At 42.3% G+C, this 27,672-nt stretch overlaps 1 protein-coding gene across 4 annotated transcripts in view; it reads right to left on the bottom strand.

The window, feature by feature from the left end:
• LOC147604427 (Transducin/WD40 repeat-like superfamily protein) overlaps window positions 1-10,912 on the bottom strand; it is a 52,701-nt gene extending 41,789 nt beyond the window's left edge. For 2 of the 4 annotated variants that reach the window (XM_086795685.1, XM_086795686.1), the window contains exons 1-2: window positions 10,734-10,912; window positions 8,899-8,998 (exon numbers count right to left, since the gene is read on the bottom strand). In XM_086795685.1, the coding sequence (XP_086651811.1) occupies window positions 8,899-8,998; window positions 10,734-10,844 (211 nt within the window). In that variant the 5' untranslated portion in view covers window positions 10,845-10,912. The remainder of the gene's footprint in view (window positions 1-8,898; window positions 8,999-10,733) is intronic. The other 2 variants (XM_086795688.1, XM_086795687.1) reach the window with 2 other exon arrangements.
• Window positions 10,913-27,672: the final 16,760 nt, after the last annotated feature.

Genomic DNA, 27,672 nt, shown 5'->3' with positions numbered 1-27,672 from the left:
TCGAAGAATAGTACCGCTTGAGCTTCTAGCTAACCATTGGAGCTAACACACCTAGACTCCGGGGATCGTACCACTTGAATCCGCTAGTGTAAACATATTCATGGATGACTAGCCGACAAATAACTTTTCTAAACAAAATAAAAATTATTACATAGATAATCGGGGACTAATGGTCACATGACTTACCCTCCTTATACATTTGTTGTCCTCATGGAACTAGTGGGCCATCAATGATCTAAAGCCAGTGCAGCCATCCAGATAACTTGGGCTCTACCCTCACCTACTTCTTTGTGGGAGGGCAATCACGGAAAAGCATTGTCCAGAACCCCAAGCAGTTGGACATGGGTGAGCCCGACGTTGAGGAACCGTATTTCCAGTTTGTAGAAATAGATGATTTTGAAGAGGTTTCTTCTTGAAAAACCTCCACATGTCAGAGAGTCCTCACTATTGAGAATTCACGGAAGAATCCAGATATTATTGCATGAGTCTAAGAGTAGCTTGATGAGGTTGATTTCATTCATGAATCATAAAACAGAATAAGACTAGATGATGAATTTTTTCAATCATGTAAGAGCCAAGGCGTCATATTCCGGATACTGGTAACCTTGGTTGAGAACCAATTTCAGTACTCAAGGATTCTTTTTGTATATTCCCCCTGTTTAATAGATTTATATGCAGTGTGTCTTGGTGGTATGGAGACGCCAGGGTTTCTGCATGTGAGGTCTCTTTATGCCTCCATATCTCTAGCTCAGGGATGAATATACATGTGAGTGTGGTCACTTCTCAAGGTGTCTTGACAATAGCAGCTACCATGAAAAAGAATTCCTGTTGGTTATGGTCAAAATAGGGTAATTCCTTAGTGCTTACTAGATAAGGTAACTTCCTAAGTGATCATAGGATTCATTACACAACCTCTCATGGTGGTGGCCAACTGATGTTTGAACTTGTGCCCTGTGTACAAAGAATCTGCCTCAATACTATATGAGAGAGAAGATACGTTTAACAACTTCTAGGTCAGCAATCATGAGTCTAAAACCATATGGTTGTGCTCTTGGTTAATTTCTGGGGAAAAAGTCATTTACTTACTTTAGTATAAGGCTCTAGATGTGGACAAGGTCCCACTTGTCGAGGGTTTGTCATGACCAAACCCTCTGTAAGATCCCCTAAACACAAGACAAAAGCCTAGTTAAACCAAATTAGGTTCTGCAAGCTCAAGCTCACCACCCAACCGTAGATCTAATACGTTGGATTATCCTCAAGCATAGGACTCAAGCCTCTCGTCCATACAGACTCACACCAGTCAGCCTTAGTCATACCACCAAGATCTACTCTGAGGGGCCAATCGGTAGATTTCCTCCGTCCAACTATGGATTGGCAAGAGTGGGTTTACTAACCATCGTGATAGTACAATACAATACCATAACCCAGCTCATCCCACTTCTATAGTCACTTATTAGTAATTAGCTATAACTTATGGGGCTATTACTTATGAGCAATGACCCTTATTATCAGCTTGCTTTTCCTAATCCCTGAGTCCCTAACCCCCAAATTAGGCCAAGTAACCTTATGGTTTGCATCACATACATACCATACTTCCACTCCTCAAACATTTACTTACGTCCTCGTAAATGAAGTCAAGGAGTCTATGATTCAGACTAGCCACTCTCTCCCACATTGAGTCCTCCAATGCCCTATCTTCCCACTTAATCTTATATTCAGAAATCAACTTATTTCTAAGCTTCCTCTCGGTAAAATCTACTATTAACTCCAATTCATGTGAGACAAAGGACAAATCCTCAACCTCAATCCACGCATTGGTGCTTCATCTCGTCTAGTCCTATACTAGTGAGTTTCATGCATGTGGGTTGGATATGGGAATCGGTCCCTTTTCTACTAAGTGCATCGTCCACTAGGTTGGCCATGTTAGCATATATCATCTCCTGTTTTGGTGGCTTTTCTGGTGTCTACGGGGCCCATTTCTATGCTCTGGCATTCCCCATTTTTTCCCTATTTTTTGGGCCTTTGATGTGGGTTGCCCACCCTTTTTATATATATGCTGCCCTCTTCCTCACTTTTTCATCATTCCTTGATCATCCTTGATCATTCTTTCTTGATCACTTTGGTGAGCACCTTCAGCCCTTTGCCTACGGAGTCCACTCCTCGCCTACGGGCTGGTTGTATCCACTCTTTTCTTGAGCATTAGTGCATCAGTGTTTTGCTGTTTTCTCTCATCTCTCTTGGAGCTTCAGCGTTTTTGTCATTCATCTACATCTTCCCTCTGCCCTTTGACATGCTATCAAAGCCCAGAGATGTCTAGACCTAGAATCATTGATTGGTGATGATTTTCTGCGTTTTCACACAAACTCGGTGGCTGTACGGCGGTACGCAGTGGTTCATACCTGTGTTTTCTTCTCCGGAGGGGCAGATCTGCATTTTTGTGTTTTTTTTTCTCCTCTCCACTTTCTTTCTATCTTGCCTACCCTCCCTACCAAGGTGGAAAGGTACGGTAAGGTACGCGCGTATTCAGGTACAAGTTGAGATTTTGAGGTAAGTTAAATACGTAAGGTCTGTAAAAACATAAAAAATATACTATATAGTGTTCATATATATACATAAAAATGAATGAAAAAACAAATCATTTATGAACATTCAACAACAACACAAAATGAGAGCTCCATCCGTCAACATATTTCCTTTGCTATCATACTCATAACTCTAGCTTTGCAATGGCGACCGTACCGGCTGGCACAGCATCATCATCATCTCTCGTTGCAATGTCTGTATCAATGAGAGGAATGACTGTGTTAGCACTTTGCATAAGTCGACTAAAATTGGCGACAGCAACCAGCCCAAGGTTTTTTTTGGCCCAAAATGTTGAACTGGCACATACTTGCCAATGAGGTGATAGCTCAAGTGGTGGTGGTGTTTGCCTAGGACCAAGAGGTCTTGGGTTCAAAACCCCCCTTGGTGCTTCCTCGGCGGCATCGCATACGGGAATCCGCGATCTTCATAAGCTTCCAAAGTGCAAGTGAAGAAAGAGCAAGCCTAGGTCTCTAATTATGGAAGAGGGCTGAAAAACTAGGCATGCTTTTGACTTATTATTTTTAAAAGCGAGAAACCTGAATTTTAGGGTAAGTGTCCAAATAACACTTTTACATGCTTTTTCTAGACACCATGTTTTTTTTTAATTAATTTTCTGAACATGCATGTCTACCTGCCCATGTTTTCACGTGTGCGCCTGCATGCCTCTGTTGTACAGATAGAAGCGCTATGCTCTATGCAAGTGTTGCCACGTGGATGCACCACCTATAAAGCCAAGTAAGCTGGCTGCAGCACGTTAAGACCCTAGATATCCACGTGGTTATCCTTAAATTTTTCTTAATTATCATTAATTATTTCAACTTATCAAAAACCATTATTTATCCATTAATTCCTTATCAAAAGTCATCAACATGATATTTCCACTCATTTGAAGTCATTCCCAACCATTTTCCAAAGTTTCATAATTTTCGATATTGGAAGCATCGTAACCCATCGTGCTTGTTTTTAGCGTGTCTTTAGTAGGAAGATGTGTTGTCATTCCTAGAACTCCACATTTGAATGGATAATTATCTTGGACTAATGACATAAGTTCATTAACTTTGTATCCCAAGGCCTAAACTTTGAAGTGGTGACATTAGGGATCATATGATGGAACACTAGATGTCATGTGCACCTCTTCACATGAAAAGAAGGTTATAGGTTACCCAATTCCCACTTTCGGTCATTATTGCATGTGAGTTTGAGAGCCCTATGCCATATTACCATTCCTTTGAGTGATTTGCACTTACTAGAGCCCAAATTCATGGATTCCAAAGCAATTCCAACACAATTTTAAAATTCATGAAGAAGAAGATGCAATCTTTGATTTGCGGTGCATAATCATTGAGATTATCAATCTAAATACCAATCAGCCTAATTGTCCCATACCACCAAGACCTGTCCCAAGGGACCATCAATAGACTGTCTACATCCAACTATGGACTAGCAAGAGTGGGTTATCACTCATGTCCCGAGTACCACCATCACGATAGTACAATACAATACTATAATCCACTCTATAGGCTCATCCCACTCATATAGTCACTTATGAGTAAAAAATAGCTAAGACTTATGGGATTATTACTTATGAGACTTGACCCTTATAATCAGCCTGCTTTACTTGGTCCCCGAGTCTCATAAACCCAAAATAGGCCAACTAACCCTATGGCAACATCAGGTATATGACATCACTCAAACATCCCAATGTTTCAAGTGTGGACAAGGTCCCACTCATGTATCCAATGCTCCAAGGTCTCACTCAGGCATTAGAGCCCTTGATTTTGCTAAATAAAAGGAAATTCCACCAATGTCTTACAGGCTACAGACCATGGACAAGAAATAGGTAAGGTATACACTTCCCACTCGAAGTAAAGTTCCCGATGAGAAGGTTGTGTATTTATCAAGGTCCTTGGGAAGTTAAGACGACGCAGCAGTGTAGGTGTTAAGTTGATCACTTTGCCCCACAACTAAATTGGCAACTAGTAGTTAGCTAAATCCATGAGCTCATTTGAGCTTATTACCCATCTCAAGAAATCCTTTGTGGATGAGAAGGGTAATATACGGTTCCAAAACTAGCTAGACAATTTTAATCAGTTTGCCATGGCAATTGGGATAGTGGTGAGATCTAGTTAATAAGATCTCTTATATCAATGGCTTCTTCTCTAGGAACTTGTTTTCACCTAAGAATCTCCGTATCATGTTGAGATACCACTAACTAGTAACACAAGAAAGGTATTTTGACTTATGTAAATGTGAAAAGCTTACCTCAAAGAAGGACCCAATTTGATGGGGTGAACGTAACTTAAAAGACTTTGATGGGGTGAAAGTAACTTAAAAGACTTTGACTACAATAGTCGATGGGGTGAAAGTAACTTAAAAGACTTTGACTACAATAGTCGGTTTCAATTTCAATCAGAGAGAGTACGACAATTGGGTTTTCGGTTAATGAGGAACCACTAGTTACAAGGTTTGAGATGGTGATGCCTAACAATTCTAAAGAACGGCCTTTACCGTTGCAGTTCCACTAACTAGAATGGTTTTGACTTCGAAAGGAATCATTTATTGGATTACTAACCTCCACAATTATAGATTGGTGTATGGAACGTCTCCATAAGCATTAGGTACGTTGTTACTATGAGATGACATCATTATATAAAGAATCTAGTGGTCAATCTACTTGGTAGCCAATTGATCTTACAGACCTTACGAGATTGGTAGATAACCTTGCAATTTTTCATGAAGGTAAACTCAGTGAGAGGAGTATCGAGAAGTCTGGTCTTTCGAGCCAAGATTTCATTACTGCTTGGGAGAACGTCAATTCTCTCAAAACAAGTTGGTTAACTTATTCAAATAATAATCCTTCAATAACAAGTTAACAAAGGACCAAATAACTATGATGTCTCATGACACAACTTTAAAGATTTTGGAACCTTATAGCACATAGAGTTTTGTGAAGAGGGCTAAATTGTGCAATGATTTGGTGCTTAGGTTGTCCTTAATGAGACTCATGTTATCGCATTCTAGTTTCTCGTTGTAAATCAATATTCCAATTAATCAATATTCCAACATTTATGTCGATGGAATTGGATTGGTGAGCTAGTAACCTTAGTGGAATTGGACTGGTGATCTAGTAACCTTAGTGGAATTCTATGATTTGAAACATACTTGGAATAGTCCACAGATTTTTTATTTTGTAGCAGCTCTTTTGCAACGTTCTCAAACATTGCATGCATGTATCTTTTGCAACCAAAGCTGCAACTCATTACTACTTGCATTTGCATATCCTCAATCTTGACATATTCTACAAATTGCTGACTCTTAGGAATACATAGGGAAACTTGCCTCCCCCACTTCAATTTGAAGAGGTGTCTGTCAAAATCCTTTAGCATGGGCTGATTTTTCCTCTTGGACCAACCATGCATTCAGGGTTCATGAGATCCTTTTCACAATGCATCCCCATCAACCATGGTAATGCTTTGACTTCTTTGTGAAGTCTTTTTGACAAAATGTAACTTCAAATTATCTTATGAAAGAAAGAGCTCCATTTGGATTAACCTTACCATAGAAATTTCTCAAGCTTTATTTCTCTATTGTCGGATTTAAGCTCCTTGAGCCTCTTCTATTGATGAAAATCTTCACGCCTCTTTCTCTTATCTTCATGACAAGGTGAATAGTCAAAGGTTCTCCTCACAATTACGAAGTGTTGTTATCAGTCTATACCTTGGTCGAAGAAGTGGACTCCAAATCACTTAACGTATGGCTAACCATTGCAAGTTAACTAAGAAAACAACCAAATCTCACGAGATAGATTGATCGTTCACTTTAAAAACATTACAATAAACCACAACAATAATACCACACATGCAAAGATCACAATACACCTAGACCTGCCCTACCCATTTGATATATTATTACCAAAGGAGAATGAGTTTGTCCAAGCTTTGTGCCTGTCCAGAGAAATCTCAACCAGCACACCAAGATTTCCAACACCAAATGCATTGAATACAGTAGTAAGACAAGAACTCGCCAATGCCATTGTTGATTTTTCCAATGGATCCCCTTTCCGGACCTACCAAGCAAGAGATCCAAACTTTCTCACAAGCTTGCCACTCGACAACCTCTTTCTCTACAAAAATAGGTCACAAGCTTACCACCTGGCAACCTCTTCTCCAAAGCTCTTTCAAGGGCCTTCCTTGTCTTCAAAGTCTTCAAATGAGCTCTTTGATCAGCATCGGTCAAGAACTCTCCTCCAATGCTTGGATAGGTTCTTCAAGATCTTCAAATAAATGCTCCAAAGCCTTCCAAAGTCTTCACAATCTTCCAATGCCTTCAAATGTCTTCAAAAGTCTCCAAATGCCTTCAAATATGTTCAATTGTCTTTAAAAATCAGCTTGGACACCTAATTCTTCTTCTCCAACATATAACCAAGCTTCCCAAGTACCCAAAGTAGCTCCATAATCCAAAGCAGAGCCAAAACAGCCCTCAAACATGGCCATACGGCAGCAAGTAGATGGAAAGGTTTCCCTAAACAGGCCGTACAGCAACAAGTACGTGGAAAGGCTGTCCCAAACAAGCCATACAGCAAGGGGGTGATGTAAAGACTGCCCAAAACAAGACGTACAGTAAGAGGATGGAGTAGAGGCTGCCCAAAACAGGTCGTACAGCAACAGGATGGAGTAGAGGTTGCCCAAAACAATGACAAACAGGTGTGTAGAAGAGAAAAGAGGGAAAGAGCATGCCTCCCTTAGGCTGCTGGACTTCTCCTATCCCACCCACCACCTTTGCAAGTAGGTGTTGACAAGTGGTGGGCAGCCCCACACAAATTCATAGAGTGCCCACCCACTTAGAGAGTGGCCTCAATAATGCTGTCCACGCTTTATTAATGAGAAGGGTGCCTTGTCCGCCCTGTTATAAGTCCCTGCACACTCCACCTCCGTAATAACTATAATAATGATTCGAATGAATTGAAAAGAATCAGGGATTACACTTACCACATGCGAGAGCCATGTGAAACCACCTGTTAGTCTAATAAAGGGTCAAGCAGGAACATCCATGGACATTCACAGGCAATAAGTCAAGGCAATGTCCACTCCGGAAACGGTCTCACCCGTACAAATCATTTCTCATTCATCAAACATGCAGAGTATCGATGCATAAACAATGATCAAGGACAATCTCTCATCTTCCAACACTTGTACCAAGTAAATTTACAAGAAAGGAATCAAGCTGGTGACATTACCCCACTACACGTGCCAAGAGGGTGGCACGTTAATACTTTTACACAGATTGCTTAGTTCTTACACATGCACAAGGTATGTTGGTGTTATAGCCTCCCAGTAAGGGTCTTTTGTTCCCCTTCTTCCCCTTGATGTTGTCTCTCTCCAAAATCAGCTAGGCTGACTTTATCTTTGTGGAGATTATTATTTTTGTCTCCTCTTAGCTGTGGTGTGAATATGTGGCATGCTTTCAGCCAGTTGTACTCTCAACTTGCTGACAAAAGGCTCTTTTTTCATAGAAGGAAAAATCAAATGCACCTGAGGAGCTACGGACATCAGTAATACAACCCTGCTCGCCACAACCCTGGCTTGCATTGTGTCTCAGTGATGGCTACCTGCTGCTAGTAGCCAACCTCATGAATTTCTTCTCACAGGAGTGATCAAGAATGAATACCCAAGCTAACAAGAGTTAGAGGTCCCCTACTTAAAAGTTTCATTCTATTGTGTTCTCTGCAAGTAGATGGAGTTCATGCAATAAAAGTACCCTGAGAAAGAACCAAAACAGCTTCTAAAACCCGATGAAGCACAAGCCACTGATGATAGCTAGGCCGAAAAGGCTAACATACAGATCAGGCCAAATAGAAAAGGGAAGAGCAGTGGGGGATGGGTATTAAGGGAAAGAAAAAGGGGAATGTGGTGGCAAGTCAATGGGAAGTAAGACAGGCATAGAAGACATCTGAGGCTGGTACTGAGCAAGGCAAGCAATGCGTCGACAGGGCAGGCAGGCAGGCAGTAGCAGTGCAACCAAGGTAGGCACTTGCAAGGCAGGCAGTAGCAGGCAGTAGACTTGCAAGGGGTATGTGGGATGCAGAAAAACTAACAAGAGAGAGGGAGGAGAGCACCAGCAAGGCAGGTAGCAGAAAACACACTGCAAAGGCAAAGAGGTGTGTGCAAGTGTATACATCAGCACTAAAGGAAAGAAGGAAAGGGGGAGAGGGGGGGGGAGCTAGTCATGGATGCTATACAATTAACAAAGCATATTAGCATTACTTAGCAAATGAAAATTTTAGCTACTACAATCATGCGCTTGCGGTTTATATACCTGGGGTAAAGCAAATTGAGGAGACGCCTTCATGCCCAAAGCATTCAAACCTCTGCACATTGTCCTTGTTTCGAAGGTCAAATAAGCAAACCCTCCCATCCTGTGATAGCACACGCGTAATGTAACACTCAAACAGTTTACTGCTAGTCATCAAGTTGTGCAGATATTCCAGAACTGTGAACAAAACAAGGAAAGAGAAAAGCATATGTCTAGGTAGGTTCCCCAATTGCAAAAGATTCTTTGCAGAACAAATTTTAAGTCCCTTGATCAATGGCATGCAAAAGATCCCCAAGTTAGATCACCAAAACAAAGCTCAACCTTCTGAAAGGTGTGTTAATGGTCAAGAGCATTCACATTGATAAGAACAAAAAAAACATCTACAGTCAGGCCACGACAGGTTTGAATGAAGAACATACTCAAGAAGTGCTTTCAGCCCGCACACCCTAATTCTCAGTCTGCTATAATGATCACTTGCAGATAACAGTCCAGGGTCCCCCCTTTCTCACCCCCCAACCATGACCCTGGTTGGAGTAAAGCACGATGATCTCAGACGCTTCCAGACTTATCAGCCATTGCCCAGCAGTTGTGGCCTCCTTTTAAGTTTGGCTTGCGTGTTTTGGGTGCTACACCTTTTAATTCCTAATTAAAGCCATGAAGCCTTCCTTTTGGTTCTTGGCTTCATATAGGACCTTGACATGATCACTTGCATCATTCCAGATCCGCTCAGCTCCAGCCCTCTCGATTTTCAAACTCAAGTAACATTCTCAAGAGATCCCATATAAATGAGCACACGACACATTCCCCGCTAACAAAAGTTTACATCCCCAGAAACATTCTTGGAAATCGTGTTCCTTCTCCCAATTATTTGATTGTTAGAACATTTCTTCAAGCCTATCCTTCCAATTTACTGGATGTTATATGTGCTCTTAATGTTGAAGACCCCTCATCCTCGTATCTAAAATCCTCTTGGGTTCATGTCAAAGACTAGGTGATCCTATAAGGAAACAAGGAGTTCAAATTATCTTCATCGACTAGTTTATTCCTTAAACGACTTCCATGAGAAACTAGATATTTCAAATCCCTATAGTTGCAAGGAACTTTTCCTATCTTCTTGGCCACAACAGTGCCTATATAATCGCTTTGCACATCGACCAATTGTTAGGGTTTCAAAAGCATTGAGTGCCCTCAAAAAGATATTCTCTTCCTAGGCAAGTTCGAACCTTCTGTAGTGTGGGGTGTATGTGACTTCATCTGGTTTTAATGTTATCTCAAGCCCAATTTTCAATTTGTTTCAGATTATCAAGAAAGTCTATAATCCCTTGTACCTTATCCTTCTCTAGTCATACTGCTATTAGCACCCTGGGCAAAAATCCATACAGCAAAATAAATGGACTAAAGCCAGAAGGTAAATCTCTAGCCCAATTAGTATGCCTCTTTTTTATGTACAAACACAACTTTTCCTCGCTCAACCTCTCTCACTATCTGTAGATGTTAAACAGCCCTCAGAGAAATTCTTAAAACACGACTAACAATACTGGCTGGTGGCCATTAACCCTCCATACTCAGGCTCCCTATAAGAATCATAGTTCTTATAATTACTGTGCTGAATCTTATAAGTTAGATCATACATTATGCCTACACTGATCTCGTTCTGACAACATAAATTGTAACGCAGAGACCGACGTGAATAGTAAAACGTAATTTTGTGTCCCCGAAGGCATGTCCCTCATAATAGCAGCAAAAAAAGAGAGACTAGGTTTGTAATGGGTGCAACAGTCTCCACCCTATGGAAAACCTTCAGCGAAGTTCACAACAAACCTTCTGTCAGAACGCACCTGACCCGATGTAGCAATGAGGGTGGGGTTGGAGAGAGGACTGTGGCAGCAGAACAACGAGCTAGCATGGCCTGAAAGCCTTGTGCTTTTTGACGCCGCCGCCGCCGCCATGAGAGAACCCAACTCGCTGGAACCACAAGCTTTTAAAATGCCGTAATGTCATAGACTGCCCCTCATAGCACCATGGGGGCATTAAATTTAATGTATGTTACTTTTTTCAAATGTACTAGCTAAGGATAACAGCTTCAAAATTGGCAATATAAATTTTCATAATTTTACCATTTTGCATGATTCTCTTCCTTTTGTTTTTTCTCACTCCACCAACATGGAGGGTCGAGGGTCTCTCTCGTCATCTCGTAAAAATATTGTTTGTCGATTCAAGAGGGTCTTATATGGTGGCTATTGATCAAAGTGCAGTGAGAAGACCCATTGATTCGAGAGGGTCTTAGGTGGTGGCTATTGATCCAAGTGTAGCGAGCTAGACACCTGAGACCCCCACTGGTCCAACAATATGCTCCATCCGACAGCTTCAAATCTCTGGGTCAAAGGACCCACTTTGATCCCCTCAGTTTATCATTGTAGCATTGTACCAATGGCACTTACATGGCCACCCCCCCCCTTCATTTTTAAAATGTTTTAAACCCCTCTTTCTTTTTTTCCCTTATAAACACACACACACACATACATTAAAAATTCTTTTTAAAAAAAGCATGGTTGTATAGTCGAGTCCCTTGTGGGGTGCTAGCCAAAGGCCACAATGGGCCTACTAACCTTAGGCTAGCTAATAGCCAACCCACCCTAGGCGCAGGGTCACATATACGCCTAGGCCACGGCCCCATTCACCCATCTCCACGAAGTTGCCAGCAACAAGCAGCCTACCCACACAAGCAAACCCCCACACCTTCGTGGCCTCGTCATGTGCCATCACTCCATCAAGCCAGCAAATTGTGCACCTGCGTTTTTCCTTTTTGCTTTCTTGTCTGCTCCGCCCACACGATCTGGCCCTTGACTAGATCTAGCAAAGGAGGGAAAGTGAGATGTTTCTCTCTATTTGTTTCCGCCCACAACACACACAAAGAGAGAGAGAGAGAGAGAGAGAGAGAGAGAGAGAGAGAGAGAGAGAGGGAGGGAGGGAGGGAGGGAGAGAGAGAGAGAGCAGTGTGTTAGAGACTTCATTAGAAGGAGCTTCTACGCAACACACCTTTAGCCCAATGCCCATGCACACGAACATCTTTAATATACACACAGGCTTTGCATTCAGTAGACACATCTAGCAAGAATAGGCATCGACCATCTCAAACACTTGCACAAAGCTTCATTATGTCAAGGTACATTTCTGGATGAGGGACCATGGCGGGCACAAGCTTGGCCCATGGTATGACCCATCGCCTAGATAGATCCTCCCCTCATATCAATAGGAACCTTCCGAGGCCTCTTCTTTGCCCACCCCAACTATTGATCCACATAGTCTCTATCCCAAACAAGAGAGGCTGTCCAATTGAAGTTACGCGGAAAAAGTCCACTGCCACACATTAGCATCTCATGACCTTGATTCCCACCAAGAGAGGGGATGTTGGGTTAAAGAAAGTCAAAGAAAGCAGATGAGTTGGAGAAATCTTCAAGATTGGGGGAGTACATACACATTCCACCATTTGCCCATGCACATGGTGTGACCAATTGTGCCATCCACCTTTTTGCAAGAACCTCCAAAGAGCTTCATAAATACAGCCTCTACTTGAACTCTAATTCAACACGAACATAACCTTGCCCTAGCTGACTTGTTAGCCATGAAGAAGCCCAATCTCTAAGCATCTAGATGTGAGAGATCCAGGAATAGTAGTGTGTCGTTAACAAGGTCCAGACTACCATCTACGCATGCAAATCTTTAAGTGGTGATCCTAGCTTAATTTCTCCAAATCAAAAAGGCGCAGGCGCTTCTTCTAACCATCTACCCATGCAAATCTAGAAGGAGACCTCCATGAAGAACTTCTACATCACATATACCTTTCATGTTACCTTGACAAGCTGTCTACCCACTAAGGCTACCCCAAGATTAACGCCATCTGGCTGTGGCAAATCTACAACTTAACCTTGCACGCTCATTTCATGCCATATCCTTGACCATCCACACCTCTTTGGCCTGATCAACTTCACCATCATCAACCTTGGTGACGCAAGGACACAATCATCACCATTAGGAAGGGGTATGTTAACCACTTTGAATGGGCACCTATCTTTCATCATAGACGATGTTGGACTTTATAAAGTGGCCTTAACATGAGCTTAATGCCAACAAATAGGAAAGTTACTAACTTCATATACATGCTTTTGACTAGAACTAGTGGCGTGAGATGATTTTAAGTTTTGTCCAGCCTAATGTGAAAGCTAGTCACTTGTATATAAGTCATTTTTTATATTAAACAATACACATTTATCCCCCTACAATAGAATACGTGTGAGCTCTTCTCTTCTCTACTCCTACTTCTTATACTCTATTAAATTTTGTATGCTGGATGTATGCTTGCCATATAGGTTTAGTAGTAGGTTTCTCCCTTTCCTTAGCTTTTAGATAGGTTCCCTTGCTTCTTGTGCTTTATTAAATTTTACATGCTTGATGAATTCTTGATAGATAGGTTTGGTAGTAGTTTTCTCCCTTTCCTTAGCTTCTTCTTTATCCACCTCTTATGAGAGAGGGCCATTGTAGGCATATGCTTACTTATGGTAGTGCTATGTGTGAACAGGGCTTAACCAAGGGCACTTTTTCCCTGTGGTTTTTTCCTTTGGATATTAAGTGTGAAAGGACACTCTACATATAATATTTTGTACTTCTATTTTATATGGATGTGACACACATGCAAGGGTTGACTTGCATTTTGTGGCTACCACACTTTTCTCTCTCTCTCTCTCTCTCTCTCTCTCTCTCTCTCTCTCTCTCTCTCTCTCTCTCTCTCTCTCTCTCTCTCTCTCTCTTGTTTCTATGTGAGCTTCTCCATCCTGCAACTAACCCTAATGTGCAGGTTTGTGTGTGTGTGAGTGTGTGAGTCCAACACCAACAATTGGAATCAGAGCTGGGGGCTGCCTGTGGAGTTCTGTCCCTAAAATCTGTAGCAAATTGTGACTTTCTGTCCGACTACTATGAAATTCCATCGCTTGCACAGTTTTGTCCGTCGCCTGCAAAATTCCATCGACGGCCTACGACCAATTCTCTATTCATTTGATGCTTCTCATGGAGAAATTCTTAATTCACAAATCAAACTCTAGGCTTGTGAAGCTAGAGGTTAAGAAAATGGTTTTTTATACTTATATGCTTGAAAATTATGGTAATATTATGAGATAAATCCATAAATCAGATTTAAGGTTAAAAGATAGTCATACTATCATAATTTAATTACTATGTCTTATTCTTTTCAAGAATATTAAAATTTGCCAGTAATAGCAACGGAGCTATGGTAAATTTTTTAAGAAATTGATACATAATTTATTCTTATGCATAATGTGAAAAGAGGACTTCCTACGCCAGTCCGTCCGTCGCTGTGGTTTTTTCGTATGTTCCTTGTTTCTGTTCGCCCGTTTCAACCGCCCATAGCCAGCAGCACTACTGGGGAGAGCACCGCAGCCGCTCAGCCCACGGGCGGCACCTCCCGTTTCAAACGCCTCAGCCGACCACACGATACTTCACAGCCAGTTCTGACCACTCGTCGCCGCCTCAGCCTATTCGGCGCTTGCGTTTTCCGTCCGGCGTCCTTCGACACAGCCTGCTCCCGTCCACGGCGACCTGTTGTGCTCTTTGCCCCGCCGACCGTCGAGACAGGCGCCAGACTCCAACATCCAGAGCTGTACCTTCGTTCCTGAATGCACAACTAGCGGCGGCTGTGCCTTGCATACACAACTTGTCCACTCGGTGCTGGGCACTCGCGCCACCCACCGCCTTCAACAGATCACTTCCCTTGCTCTGCCCAACCCTCGCCCACCAGCCCTCGACGGTTTCGCTTGTGCTTCCGGTGTTCATGTGGTCTGCATCCCGTGCTGTGTGGGCTCTGGGCTTCAATCTCCCTGGATCCAACCATCTACTCATCCCTGTGCCCTCTCTTCCCTCCCTTACAACGCCCACACACTTACTAGTCTCCTGCTTCCTTCCATTTCCCTCCCCCCGCTAGTCTTACACAGAGAGTTAATTTTGGGGATCTTGCAAATTGAAGGCTTCATCAAATTCCATCTATTGGGTAAGAGTCAAAGCCAATCATTACACAAATTTAGGGCTTTTCTTATTTATGGCAATTTTATGTGAACAAAATTTTGGGGCTTTTCATTATGTTTAGGGTTTTCATTATGTTTAGGGTTTTCTGAAATCAAGGCATTCTGTGTGACATTCATTGTCAATTGGAGATTTTGTCAAAGGCATTTGTGAGAATCAAAGCCATTCAGTCAAACATTTTGGGGGTTTTCTCATTTTTGCAAAAATTGAAAGCCAATTAGGTTGTCAATTTTAGGGCTTTTGCCATTGTTTGCATAATCAGCCATTTCTGTCCAAATTTGGGGCTTTTCATAATTGGGGCAATTCATGAGAAATTTGGGGCTTTTGTGAAAATTGGCCAATTAACTACACATTGAAGCGATTGGAGTGCATAAAAATTGGGACTTTTCAGATTGGAGCATGTAATTGGGCATTATAGCTGTGATTTGTTGCATATGTATACACATTGTGTGTAATTGGACAATTTGGTGTAGGTTTACACTTGCTTCAGTTTGCACAGGCAAACATTTGCACAGGACATTTGGTTGCCTGGCAGTGCACATTGGTGCTTGGTTTGCTTGCAGGTAAATTTTGTTGACATGGCTCAAAATGCTACAGATGTATTTGGTGTGCTCACCCAGGAGGACAAGTTGGATGGATCTAACTACTCCCTCTGGAGTTTTATGATCCGTATTTTGCTGGTAGCCAAAGGGCTTTGGGGCATCGTGTGTGGTGATGACACACGCCCACTTACCATACAGCCAGCCACGCCTCAAAGGGGAGGTGCTCAAAGAGCTCCTAAAGTAGAACCTGCTCCCACACAAGAGCAGAAGAGATGGGACTTGAGGGATGCACAGGCCATGTCATTGATAGCCCTTTCAGTGAAAAGGACTATTATTCCACACATTCGTTCTTGCAAGACATCGAAGCTTGCATGGGACACATTGGAAGCAATGTATCAAGTACGCAACGAGGCAAGAGTTGCCTACTTGAAGAGGCAATTGGATCTTCTTTCTATGGATAAGGGTGACTCCATGATGGCAGATCATCTCACCAAAGTGAAAGATATGCAGGAACAATTGCTCAACATTGATGAGGTTATCCTAGACAGATAGCTGGTCACCAACACTCTTCATTCTTTACCACCTTCCTACTTGGGCTTTCACACCTCTCTCAACCTCTCTATGAGAGGAGGTGGTGATCCCATCACTTTTGAAGAGCTGGTGGGTTTACTCTTGCAGGAAGAGCAAAAAAGAGCAAACTTATCGAGCAACTGTGGTGGAGACAAGGCATTTACAGCCAAGGATAAGGGTAAAGCAAAGAGCTTCAAGCATGGGGGACAACAGTCTAGCAAGGCTGATCATGGACATCCCTCTTCTGGTGGTGAAAAGTCTAATAAAGGGGATGCAAACAAGCCCAAAAAGAAGAGCAAATGTCACTACTGCCATAAGCCTGGACACTACATCAGTGAATGTAGAAAGCGGATTGCAAAAGAGAAAAGGAAAGAAGCAGGCAATGCAGTAGGAGACTCTTCTGATAACAAAGCACAGCAATCAACTAATGTAATTCAGGAAGAGTACACTTTTTTGGTCACATGCAGTAGTGACACACCAAGTGCTTCAAACAATGATATGTCTTGCATTGCATCTGACAAACAGGATGTATCATGGTATTTTGATAGTGGTGCTTCGAGCAACATCACTTCATGCAAAAATGTATTTCAGCACTTGGTTTATGCTTCAAATGGCCGCACTGTATCATGTGCAAATCATACCACATATCCAGTAAAGGGAATTGGCAATGTCATACTTATTACAGCCAATGGTGCCAATATATGTATGAAAAATGTATTGTATGTTCCAGGGATAAAGAAAAATGTATTGTATGTTCTAGGGATAAAGAAAAATCTGCTCTCCGTCTCAGGCCATAAACGACCAAGGTTTAAAGGTTTAATTTGAAGATGGGAAGTGTTTGGTATAAGACCCATCAAAGGGTTATGAAATAGTCACTTCTGGAACACGATACAAAGTCTTGTATAAGCTGGACAGCTATGACAAGCGTATTTATGATGCAAATACAGTGGCTGCCCACACTCTTGCTATGCATGATGCAGAGCTATGGCATGCTCGTTTTGGGCATGTAAATTTTCAGAGTTTGATGCTTTTCTCCACCACCAAGACATGTATGTGAGGGGTGTATTTTGGGAAAGATGCAACGAAAACCATTCCCCAAAGATGGAGCTGTTAGAGCTGAAAGTAAATTACAGCTCATACATAGTGATGTATATGGTCCAATGCGAACACCATCCATAGGGGGTCATCTTTACTTCATCACATTCATTGATGACTACTCCAGGTTTGCTTGGGTTTACCCTTTGAAAGCGAAAGTAGAGGTGTTTACATGCTTTTGACACTTTGTAGCAATGCCTGAAAATATGTGTGGATGTAAAGTCCAAATACTCCACTCAGATAGAGGTGGAGAATACATGTCAAATGCATTCAAGGATTATATGCTTCAAAAGGGCATCAAACACCAATGTACTGTGCCTTATACACCGCAGCAGAATGGTGTAGCTGAGAGGCAAAATAGATCTCTCATGGAGATGGCAAGATGCATGGTGAAAGCACAAAAGTTGCCTCAATTTTTGGATGGAAGCTATAATGTGTGCAACTCATGTGTTGAACAGGTGTCCAACAAAAGCTTTAAAAACCATAACACCATTTGAGGCTTGGTATAGCCGAAAGCCAACAGTGGATTATATGCGTACATTTGGGTGTTTTGCTATGCACATGTGCCAGAACAACTCCAAACAAAGTTAGATGACAAAGCAATGAAATGCATTTTTGTGGGCTATAGCAATGAGAGCAAAGGATACCGTCTTTATAATCCAACAACACGAAGGATTTTTGTCAGTAGAGATGTGGTATTTGTTGAAAATTCAGATTAGCCCATGTACAGCTTGTATAAAAGTAATGATACATGCATACAGGACATGTTTGATGGACTATTACCCATTGCAATTAGGGGGGATTCAGATCAGCCAGCCCCTACACAAGAAAATCCTCATGTAGAACATGTGGAACAGCCAGCCATTTAGCCCCCTTCTATGGAAGAAGTGGAAGATCTTGTCAGGGAAGAGCAAACAGCCATAGACACAGCCAAGTCAGTGCCAAGATGGTTGCTGAAAACTTTGCAAGAAAGCAAACTTGCAGCTCCACTCATCACAGGTAGAACAAGGGCTAGTTCCAGCCATGCATTGTGAATATACATCGTGGGGAGTCTGCATTAGCCATGGGTGGTCTCCTTGATTTAGAAGAGCCTTCTTCTTATGAAGCACATGGGCCTTCTTCTTATGAAGAAGCACATGAGAATGAGCATTGGGTGCAAGCTATGCAAGCTGAAATCTCTTCTATCATGAAGAACAATACTTGGGATCTTGTGGAATTGCCTAAAGGCAAGCATGTCATTGGAACAAAGTGGGTGTACAAAGTCAAAAGGATGTCTGATGGTACTATGACAGGTAAAAAGCAAGACTTGTGGTCATTGCTAAGCTAATGAATGCCTGGTCCCTCAATTTGGACAAGCATTGAAGAAATTAGAGCACTTTTCCTACTGCTTTTACTGGTTTTTCTCAAAACAGAGAAGGGGATTTGATATTTCTGGTATGTATGCACCTTGGTTGGTGTTAATATGCAACATTGAGCTTGTTTAGGTCTTAATGCAAGTTATCCACACTTGATTGAACCACTACATTGCAATTTGAAGCCTTGGAAAGCACGCCAAAGTATGGGTTAAAGCAAGCTCCAAGAGCTTGCTTTTGGTATGATAAAATACATGCTCATCTAACCAGCCCAAGAGCTCCAAGAGCTTGGTATGATAAAATACATGCTTATCTAACCAACCAAGGTTATGTGAATAGTCCAGCTAAAAGCCCATTGTATGTGAAGAAAACCGGTGCCGATATTCTCATAGTCATCTTGTATGTTGATGACATGCTCATTATAGGTACTAGCAAAGCACAAATTTCAGATTTCAAAGCTGATTTGAAAGCTGAATTTGATATGTCAGATTTGGGGCCTTTACACTACTATCTCGACATACAGTTTATGCATATAGATGATGGCATTGTTATGCCAGTAGAACCAGGTGTATGGCTTACTATGCATGATATTGAAGAGCCTTTTGAGGCCGGCATTTACAGCCAAGCAGCGGGATGTCTCATTTACTTGTGTAACACAAGGCTAGACATATCTTTTGGGGTGTCTTTGTTGAGCAAATTCATGCACAGCCCAGGCACAAAGCATTGGCAAGCAGTCAAATGCATTTTTCGTTATTTTAGGGTATCCTAGATCTTGGTTTGTTCTATCCAAGGGGGGGCAGCTCGTAGCTTTATGCATACAGTGATTCGAATTGGGCTCGTCAATATGATACCAGGCAATCCACCAGTGGGCTGGTCAATATGATACCAGGCAATCCACCAGTGGGAATTTTTTTTCTTGGCAGTTCATGCATATCTTGGTTGAGCAAAAAGCAACCCACTGTTGTCACATCTACTTGTTGTGAGGCTAAGTACAGAGGGCAATCTTCACAGCTACAGTAGATTGTGTATGGTTGAGGAGATTATGGGCTGATCTTCGTGAGTGTCCGTAGACACCCAACCATTCACTGATAGCCAGAGTGCTATGGTCGTGGCACGAAATCCAATATTTCATGCACGTACCAAGCTTATTGAGATTCATTATCACTATGTCAGAGAGAGGTTACATGCAGGGGAGATCAGTTTATCTTACTGCCCTACACAGGATAATGTTGCAGATCTATTCACAAAGGCTTTACCTCGAGAAAAGTTTGAAGCTTTCCGCAAAGCTTTGGGCTTACTCTCATACAACGAGTGATCTACTACCTTGTACAGATTCACACTTCCACTACAGGGGGGATTTGTAGGCATATGCTCACTTATGGTAGTGCTATGTGTGAACAGGGCTTAACCAAGGGCACTTTTTCCCATGTGGTTTTTTCCCTTGGATATCAAGTGTGAAAGGACACTCTACATATAATATTTTGTACTTCTATACTATATGGATGTGACACACATGCAAGGGTTGACTTGCATTTTGTGGCTACCACACTTTTGGCTCTCTCTCTCTCTCTCTCTCTCTCTCTCTCTCTCTCTCTCTCTCTCTCTCTCTCTCTCATTTTTGTGTGAGCTCCTCCATCCTGCACCTAACCCTAATGTGCAGGTTTGTGTGTGTGTGAGTGTGTGAGTCCAACACCAATAGCCATCGTAAGGGTTACCTCTTCTTGCCTCCATCTAGGCTTAGAGAGTTCTTCTTTCACCCCTCATAGCCATGGAGCATTTAGGCGGGAAAGGCTAAGGTAAGCTCTTGATTTGAACCTGGGGTGAGGCTAGGGTGCGGGCAATGTTGTTAGGACCAGAGCATTGGAGCAACACTTGAGAAGCCCGAGAATACACCTGGGGTATTTTGGTTCCTTAACTTTGTAAAGAGTGATCGTGTTGACTATCACTCGAGGCTCAACAAAATTGATGTGATATCCACCTTCCTTAACTTTGCAAGATTGATCGTTGACTATAACTCGAGGCTTAACAAAGTTGATGTGTTATCCACCTTCTTACTCTCATGCAATGTTTAAAGTGAGAGATATGGATAGGTTCAAGATCCTCAGCAAGTGACTTGCAGTATCGTCTAAGTTGCCAAGTCTAGACTAGACATGCTCGCTTAGATCTTGCTCTCAATTCTTTCTCACTCTCACTCTCACTCTACTTAAACCAGCTCTCACTCAACAAGACAACAATAGACGATAGTTCCAAGTGAAGGAGACATTGTGTATACTTTGTATTATTATATTGCAATGATGAATTATAAATGGTGGGGCTTGTACCAAAGTTTGCTCTTACAAAGGTATGATCATAATGTATTATGGATTACAAAGCTAGAATAGAAGGAGACATTGTGTATACTTTGTATTATTATATTGCAATGATGAATTATAAATGGTGGGGCTTGTACCAAAGTTTGCTCTTACAAAGGTATGATCATAATGTATTATGGATTACAAGGCTAGAATAGAAGAGGATTACAAGAACACAATGGCATCAACTGAATCAAAACCGAAACCCCTCTTAATGAGTGATGAAGATTATTTAGGTTCTTGGATTGCTTCCCAATTATTTCAAATGTTGGTTCTTGGATTCCTTGTGCTTCTTTAGCAAGCTTTAGAACCTCAAGCCTCTCGCTATGAAGGCCTTTGGTTTCTTTGAAGCCCTTCTTGCTAAAACACTTTTATGCATAATTTGGTTGTTTCCAACTAACCATTTGGTCCCGGATCAAAAGCTTTGATTCGAGCTTCCATTAATTCTTCTGCCTCTCGATTGGTGCTTTCATTTTCTCGAGTGATTATTCTTTGCACCATCCTTGGGGTGACTTTGCAAGCCCTTATTTCCAACTATAGAAGCTTGTTTATTAAAGCATTCAACTACCCAAATTTCGATCGATTGTTTATTAAAGCATTCAACTACCCAAATTTCGATTGTTTTCACCCCCTCGACAATCTGTTTTAAATATTCTTAAATTAACTTCTTCTTTGTAACGGTTTCCCTTCTTCTTTGTTACAGTTTCCTTTCTTTATTCTTTTAGATTTTAGACATAATAGTCTAAAATCTCAAAGTGCTTGCTTGTTTTCACCCCTCAGCAAACTACTTTAGATACTCTTGAATTAACCTCTTCTTTGTCACGATTTCCCTTCTTCTTTGTCACAGTTTCCCTTCTTCATTGTTTGAGATTTTAAACCATGTGATAATAGTGTAAGATTATGTAATAATAGTTTTTCACCTTTAGCTTAAGATGTCTCGAGTACACAGCATTGAAAAATTATCTTTATTTGGCCTATGTAATAATAGTCTTGCACCTTCAGCTTATGATGTCTCGAGTACACAACAATGGAAAGAAATGTGGAAAATTATCTTCATTCCAGTCTGAGAGCATATAAGAATACTTAAGGTGTTGTGGCAAGGTGTTGATGACACTTGCAAGAACTACGAGAACCATGACACAACTCATTGTTGGTACTAGGGAAACATGGCACCATAACCTATGCTCATGCCAGTGCAACGGGAACCATGATACAGCTCATTGTTGGTACCAGGGAAACATGGCACCATAACCTATAGCACCAAAGCAAACCCCATATAAAATGCTTATCAACAGGCATAAGCTCTAGGGCCTACATATCAAAACCCCATACCATGAGGTATACCACCACCAATACCATACCCACCTTTGGTATTGCCACCCCAACCGATTCCTCCTAGAGCTACATAACAGTACTTGGTGACTTTGCCAATGGACACCGAGACTCTAGAAAGGAGAGCTATGAGTCATATATGCAATATGATTCATATAGATATCGAGAGCAACCCCCAATCACCGTTGACTATACCTCTTGTTAACCAAATCAACATGCTACCTTGCATAAGAAAGGGAGAGAAGAAAAGAAGGAAGACCATGCAAGGGTCGGTTCGGGAACTAGCAAATAGCCAACCCTAATGAGGGTTAACTCCCCTAGGTGAGGCCACTAGGGGATCACTCCAACCTCCACTTGTGTCACTCAAATGGAGCTTCAACAAGCTAGGTAGAGAGCAAAGAGAAAGGGAGCTATGGAATGCTCAACCTCTACTCCATGCCTTTTGTGTGTGCAAGAGTGATCTCAAGAAAAAGACAAGAAGAGGGAGAAGAGGAAGCAAGACAAGAACCATCACCTACATGCACACAACCACAATCAAGCAAGCAAGCATCAACCCATAGCCACAAGAGAGTGTGTGTGAGAGAGAGAAGGCAAAACTCAATTGTGATAATAGGGTTGTCCCTTTTCATATTTCATAAGTCACTTATATACATGAACTCACTTTTTACAACGATTGGCCGCCCATTTAACAATTAGGGGCCCAAAACTAATTTCCTAGCTCTATGTACACCTAGGTTGATTCTTGTGGGCCTGGGATTACACAAGTCGTAAGCTCGGTCATCCCATATATCTTTTACATGAAGCCCTTAGCGCAGTTACATAATAATGAGTTATAAGAAGCCTAACCAACGCTTAAAAACGATGTTAACCATACCCCCCTCCCTAATTCAGATTCGTCCTCAGAGCTGGCAAGGAGACTCAACAGTAGTAGATGGAGTAGGCTTGGACGAAGTTGTACCATGACTTGGGATGCGAGAGGATCGTTGAGATTTTCTCCTTCATCATTGCCATCATCATTGTCAGGGGCACTTCGAGTAGAAGAAGCCACGTGTCTCTTCAGCTTCCTAGGGGGAGAAATCTAGGGGGAAGGTACGACCGTGCTAAGGAGTGTACGACCGTGCTAAGGAGTGTACGGCCATGTGGCTAAATAGGTGACAAAGGAATGGCCGTGTCTTCATGAGGGTACGGCCGTGTCTTTATGAGGGAACGGTCATGTCTTGGGAGAGAGAGTTTTGGGACACCTTGTAAATAGGTTTTGTGCCCTAGGGCTATATAGCTAGCACCCCATTACGGGTTTTTTACTGACTTCTTGCCTAGTTTGCAAGAGTGAGAAGACGGCTCCAATTCGATTTTGGCAAGGCTGGTAGCTCCATTCGGAAGCTTGGAGGCTTCCATGGAGGGAGTTGCTAGGTGAAAGGGGGTTGGAGAAGTAAGGGATTGAGTGGGGGTGCACCGAGGGAGTCGAATGATATGGAGTGGTGGAGTAGCCGAAGTTGAAGGTACATCATTGTCGGGGATAGTGGATGGGGGTGGTGTGATCATGGTGTCCTCATGGAGTTTTGCTTTCCCTTTGTCCCGCGAGGTAGTAGTGGCAGTGGCAGTGGAGGCTTTTTTGGGTCGCCATTGAAATTTTTGCGGTTCCGAAATCATGGGAGTAGGAATGGTGCACCTTGCTTGTCATTGCGGGACCCAGATTTGCCAATTGCCTTCATAGAAGTGTTGACCTTTAGGAGAGGCTTAGGATCCACCTGTAAGTAGTTACGCGGGGGAGGACAAAGTTGGTGGCGATGATGGTTGGGCCTTGTTGAAGGTCTGCATTGGAGGTTCTTCTATATCCTATGGGCTTGTGGTTGTTGAATTAGAGATCGACACATGAGGTACGAGGAGTTGGTTGTTTTGGGGCGTGAGTTGGGGAAGTGGATCTTTACGCAATCCACAGAGTTGTCACGCTTGCATAATAGCCTTGGGCTACAGGAGCTTCTTGGGTTTTGTGTATCAAGGCCAAAGTTGTACGTGGGGTTGGTTAGTCTTGTTAGTGGGGTTAGCAGTGGTAGTGGCTTCTTTGATGTGAGCTTGGGTTGTGCAGAGCTTGGTGTGTAGATGAGATTTGGTAAGGCAATTGTGTATTCACTATGGGGAGTGGTCTCTTTTTGGGTGGCATGGTTTTGTGCTGGTCAGAGAGCAAAGTGATGGTGGTTATGATAAGGGTTCTTCATCTGTCTCATCATAGGATTGTAACTTGACCAAAGGCCAGTTGTTGCAGGGTTGCCAAACTTGCATTCCAATCAATTTGAAACTCGTTGTGTCCCATCCATCCACACCCTAGAAGGATCTCTTCGCTCATTATTCCTACAGGCATCACATAAAATTTCCGTTCTAAGGGGTTATTGCCAATGTGAAACAAAGTTGTAATTGTGCATAAACATTAGACCGATTGTGAAGCAACAGTAGTGACCATGGCCGGGGTGTTCAGTAATGATGGGCTCTCGAGGGAGTGCCATGTGTCATAGGACATTAGATTTTGATTAGCTCTTATATCAACGAGAGCCAATTTTGTGTGAAACTTGTTGGGGTGGTCATTCCTAACCACAGTTGCACAGGTTTCACCTCCCAGTCCTCTTCCTCGAGGACCACTACTTGGGCCATGTTTTACCACGATGTTTTTGCCCCTAAGTTTTGCTTACCGCTCTTTTGCTTTGCATTGGGCTGTGTCTTTCATTTCCTCGTGCTATTTCTTTTGCTGTTTTTTTTGCATGAATGGCCCTTAATGTGGTTTATGAGTGGGCCATAGTATCGTTTTAGTTTGCTACCATTGAAATACTTGCCATCTTGATGCCGTCAAGTGTTTCTATGCGCATTACACCTTGTGGGGTTATTTCAATGACTAGGAAAGGTCCTAAGCCTCTAAATTTAAGTTTTTTTAAAAATAGGTTTTTCATACTGTAGAGAAGGACCATATCATCCTCACTCATTTCCTTATCTTTGAGTTGGTCGGTCAAACCACTGTTTATGCCTTAGCTTTTCCACAATCATATTTACATAGCTAGAAGGCGTGTTTCATCAAGCCTTTCAAGTTTGAAAAGAAGTATATTGCCCATAAGTTTCTCCTGTATCGCAACTCTTAAGCTAGGTACTAAGAACTCCATAAGCATGACTGCTTCAGTACCATAGGTTAAATTGAAGGGTGTTTCATTTGTGGTTGTCCTGTATGCTGTGTGATACACCCAAAGTGTGGCGGGTAACTTTTGTTTCCAATATTTTGGCTAGCCTTAACTGTTTTGGTCAGGATGGCACAAAGGACTTTATTTGTGCTTTTGGCTTAGCCATTGGCTTGGGGATAGTAGGGGGAGGATTGCTTATGGGTGACTAAGAATTCTTGTAACAAGAATTGTATCACTTCTTTAATGAAGTGTGTGCCATTGTCACTCACTAGCTTAAGAGGGCACCCAAAGTGAGTGATCACTGATTCATAAAGAAAATTTGATGTGGATCTCGCGTCAGTCTTGTAGGTAGTCCTAGCTTTAACTCATTTAGTGTAATAGTCAGTGGGCTGCTATGATGTAACGTGCTTGAGTGTACCGAGCCACCGGACTAATGGGTCGTATGAAATCAATGCCCCACTTCTCAAATGGTTGTAAGGACACAACCAGGTTCAGGGGCATTCTATCCTTAAATCGTGGGATTGCCACTCATTGGCATTCATCACACCATTTGATGTATTCCACAGCGTCTGCCACCATTAAGGTGGGCCATCACAGTCCTACTACTATGAGGTGGGCCATCACAGTCTTGCTATGAGGATTTTGCAAGTAGTAATGTCTGCTACAAACTGTCCACCCACACTTCAAGAGTGGGCTTGCTCTCTAGAAGGAAGTCATATTCATCTTCTCTCAGACATAGTGTCTTATGATTTTGTTTTTCCCTTGCCTATAGAGTTACCCTGCAACTCTAATCAACTGGTAAGGAGCAACCTTTTTAATGAGGCGTCGTGCTCAGTCTTTGTTGAGGAGTAGGTCAGTGGGGAGGCCATTGGCAAGAAAGTGTGCAATTTCCTCTCCCCATTCAGGGATTAAGCATAGTTGGAACAAGGTGCCATCTGGAAAGTCATCATTGACACCCACCGATGGGGCTCACCGCCATTGGGGATGCATGACATATGGTCAGCCAAAACATGGTGTGAGATCTTCTACACCGTGATGACAGTGAAGTCAGACTCAAGTAGAATTAGCAGCCACTCTGGTGATTCTGCCTCGATGGTACAGGGTTTATTTACAAGGTAAAGGAGAGCTTGATGGTCCACAAAGAAAATGAACTTAGTTTTACGAGAACATAATGGCAAAACTTTTTCACCATGTAGACCATGGCTAATCCCACCCTCTATGTGGTAGTATAGTTTCATTCTTCCTTGTTCAGTTGGCGCTGGGGCAAAGCTAATAAGGAAATTCCTATTGTGTTCGTGCCGGGTTGAGCCAATATACACCTAGTTGCAAAGGTGGAGGCATCGATGTGAATGTGAAATATGATATCCCAATTGGGGGATCTCAAGATGGGAGTGCTTTGGCCAAGGCTTTCTTCAAGGTATTATACGCATGTTGGCACTCCTCTGTCCATTAAAAAACGATTAAAAGTCCATAGAGGGGACAAGCAATGTCGGCATACATGAAGATAAAACATCGATAATACCCGACATGTCCCATGAAGCTTTGGACTCCTTTGAAATTGGTCTCGGTAGTGGTAGCTCAAGAATGAGTCGCACCTTGCTATTGTCTGTGGAGATTCCATGTTTTGAGATAATGTGTCCTAAGATGACTCCGTGCCCAACCCAAAATTGGCATTTAAGAGGATTGAGAGAGATGTGGTAGAGTCAGCATCTCTCTAGCACTTTCCATAAACACTATAACTGTGCTTTCCAAAAGTAGAGTTGACACAGAGGTCATCCATGAAGACTTCAAGGAATTTTTGAAGATATTCCTTATAGGCCATGCACATTGTGTTGGAATGTGCCTAAGGAATTGGTCACCCCAAATAGCATGACACAGTATGCGTACTTGCCCCATTCAGTCACAACAAAGGCTATTTTATGTTGATCCTTTGGGTCGATCAACACTTGGTTGTATCCAAAGAATCCATCAAGGAAGCTGTAGGCTTCCTTTCCTATAGCTCTCTTGACTACATGCTCTATGAAGGGTAATGGATAGTGATCCCGTATTGTGGTGGCATTGACCTTTTTGAGATCTACGCACACTTGCACTTTTTTGTCTAGGCACTATCATTATGGGTGAAACCCATTCTATGTGCTCTATCTCTCGTAGATGAATCCGACATCTATAAGTCTTTCTATCTCCTCCCGAACCATCTTGGAGTATTTGGGGTTCATAGGGTACGCCCTTTTCTTTATTGGTCTCACTCCCTTTACCATGGGAATGGTATGTTTGACCACTT

Source organism: Cibotium barometz, chromosome 62 (assembly GCF_041138505.1).
Source record: "Cibotium barometz isolate CiBa-2024 chromosome 62, ASM4113850v1, whole genome shotgun sequence".
Classification (NCBI taxonomy): Eukaryota; Viridiplantae; Streptophyta; class Polypodiopsida; order Cyatheales; family Cibotiaceae; genus Cibotium; species Cibotium barometz.
Note: the sequence above shows the minus strand (reverse complement) of the source record. Positions and strands in the feature narration are given on the sequence as shown.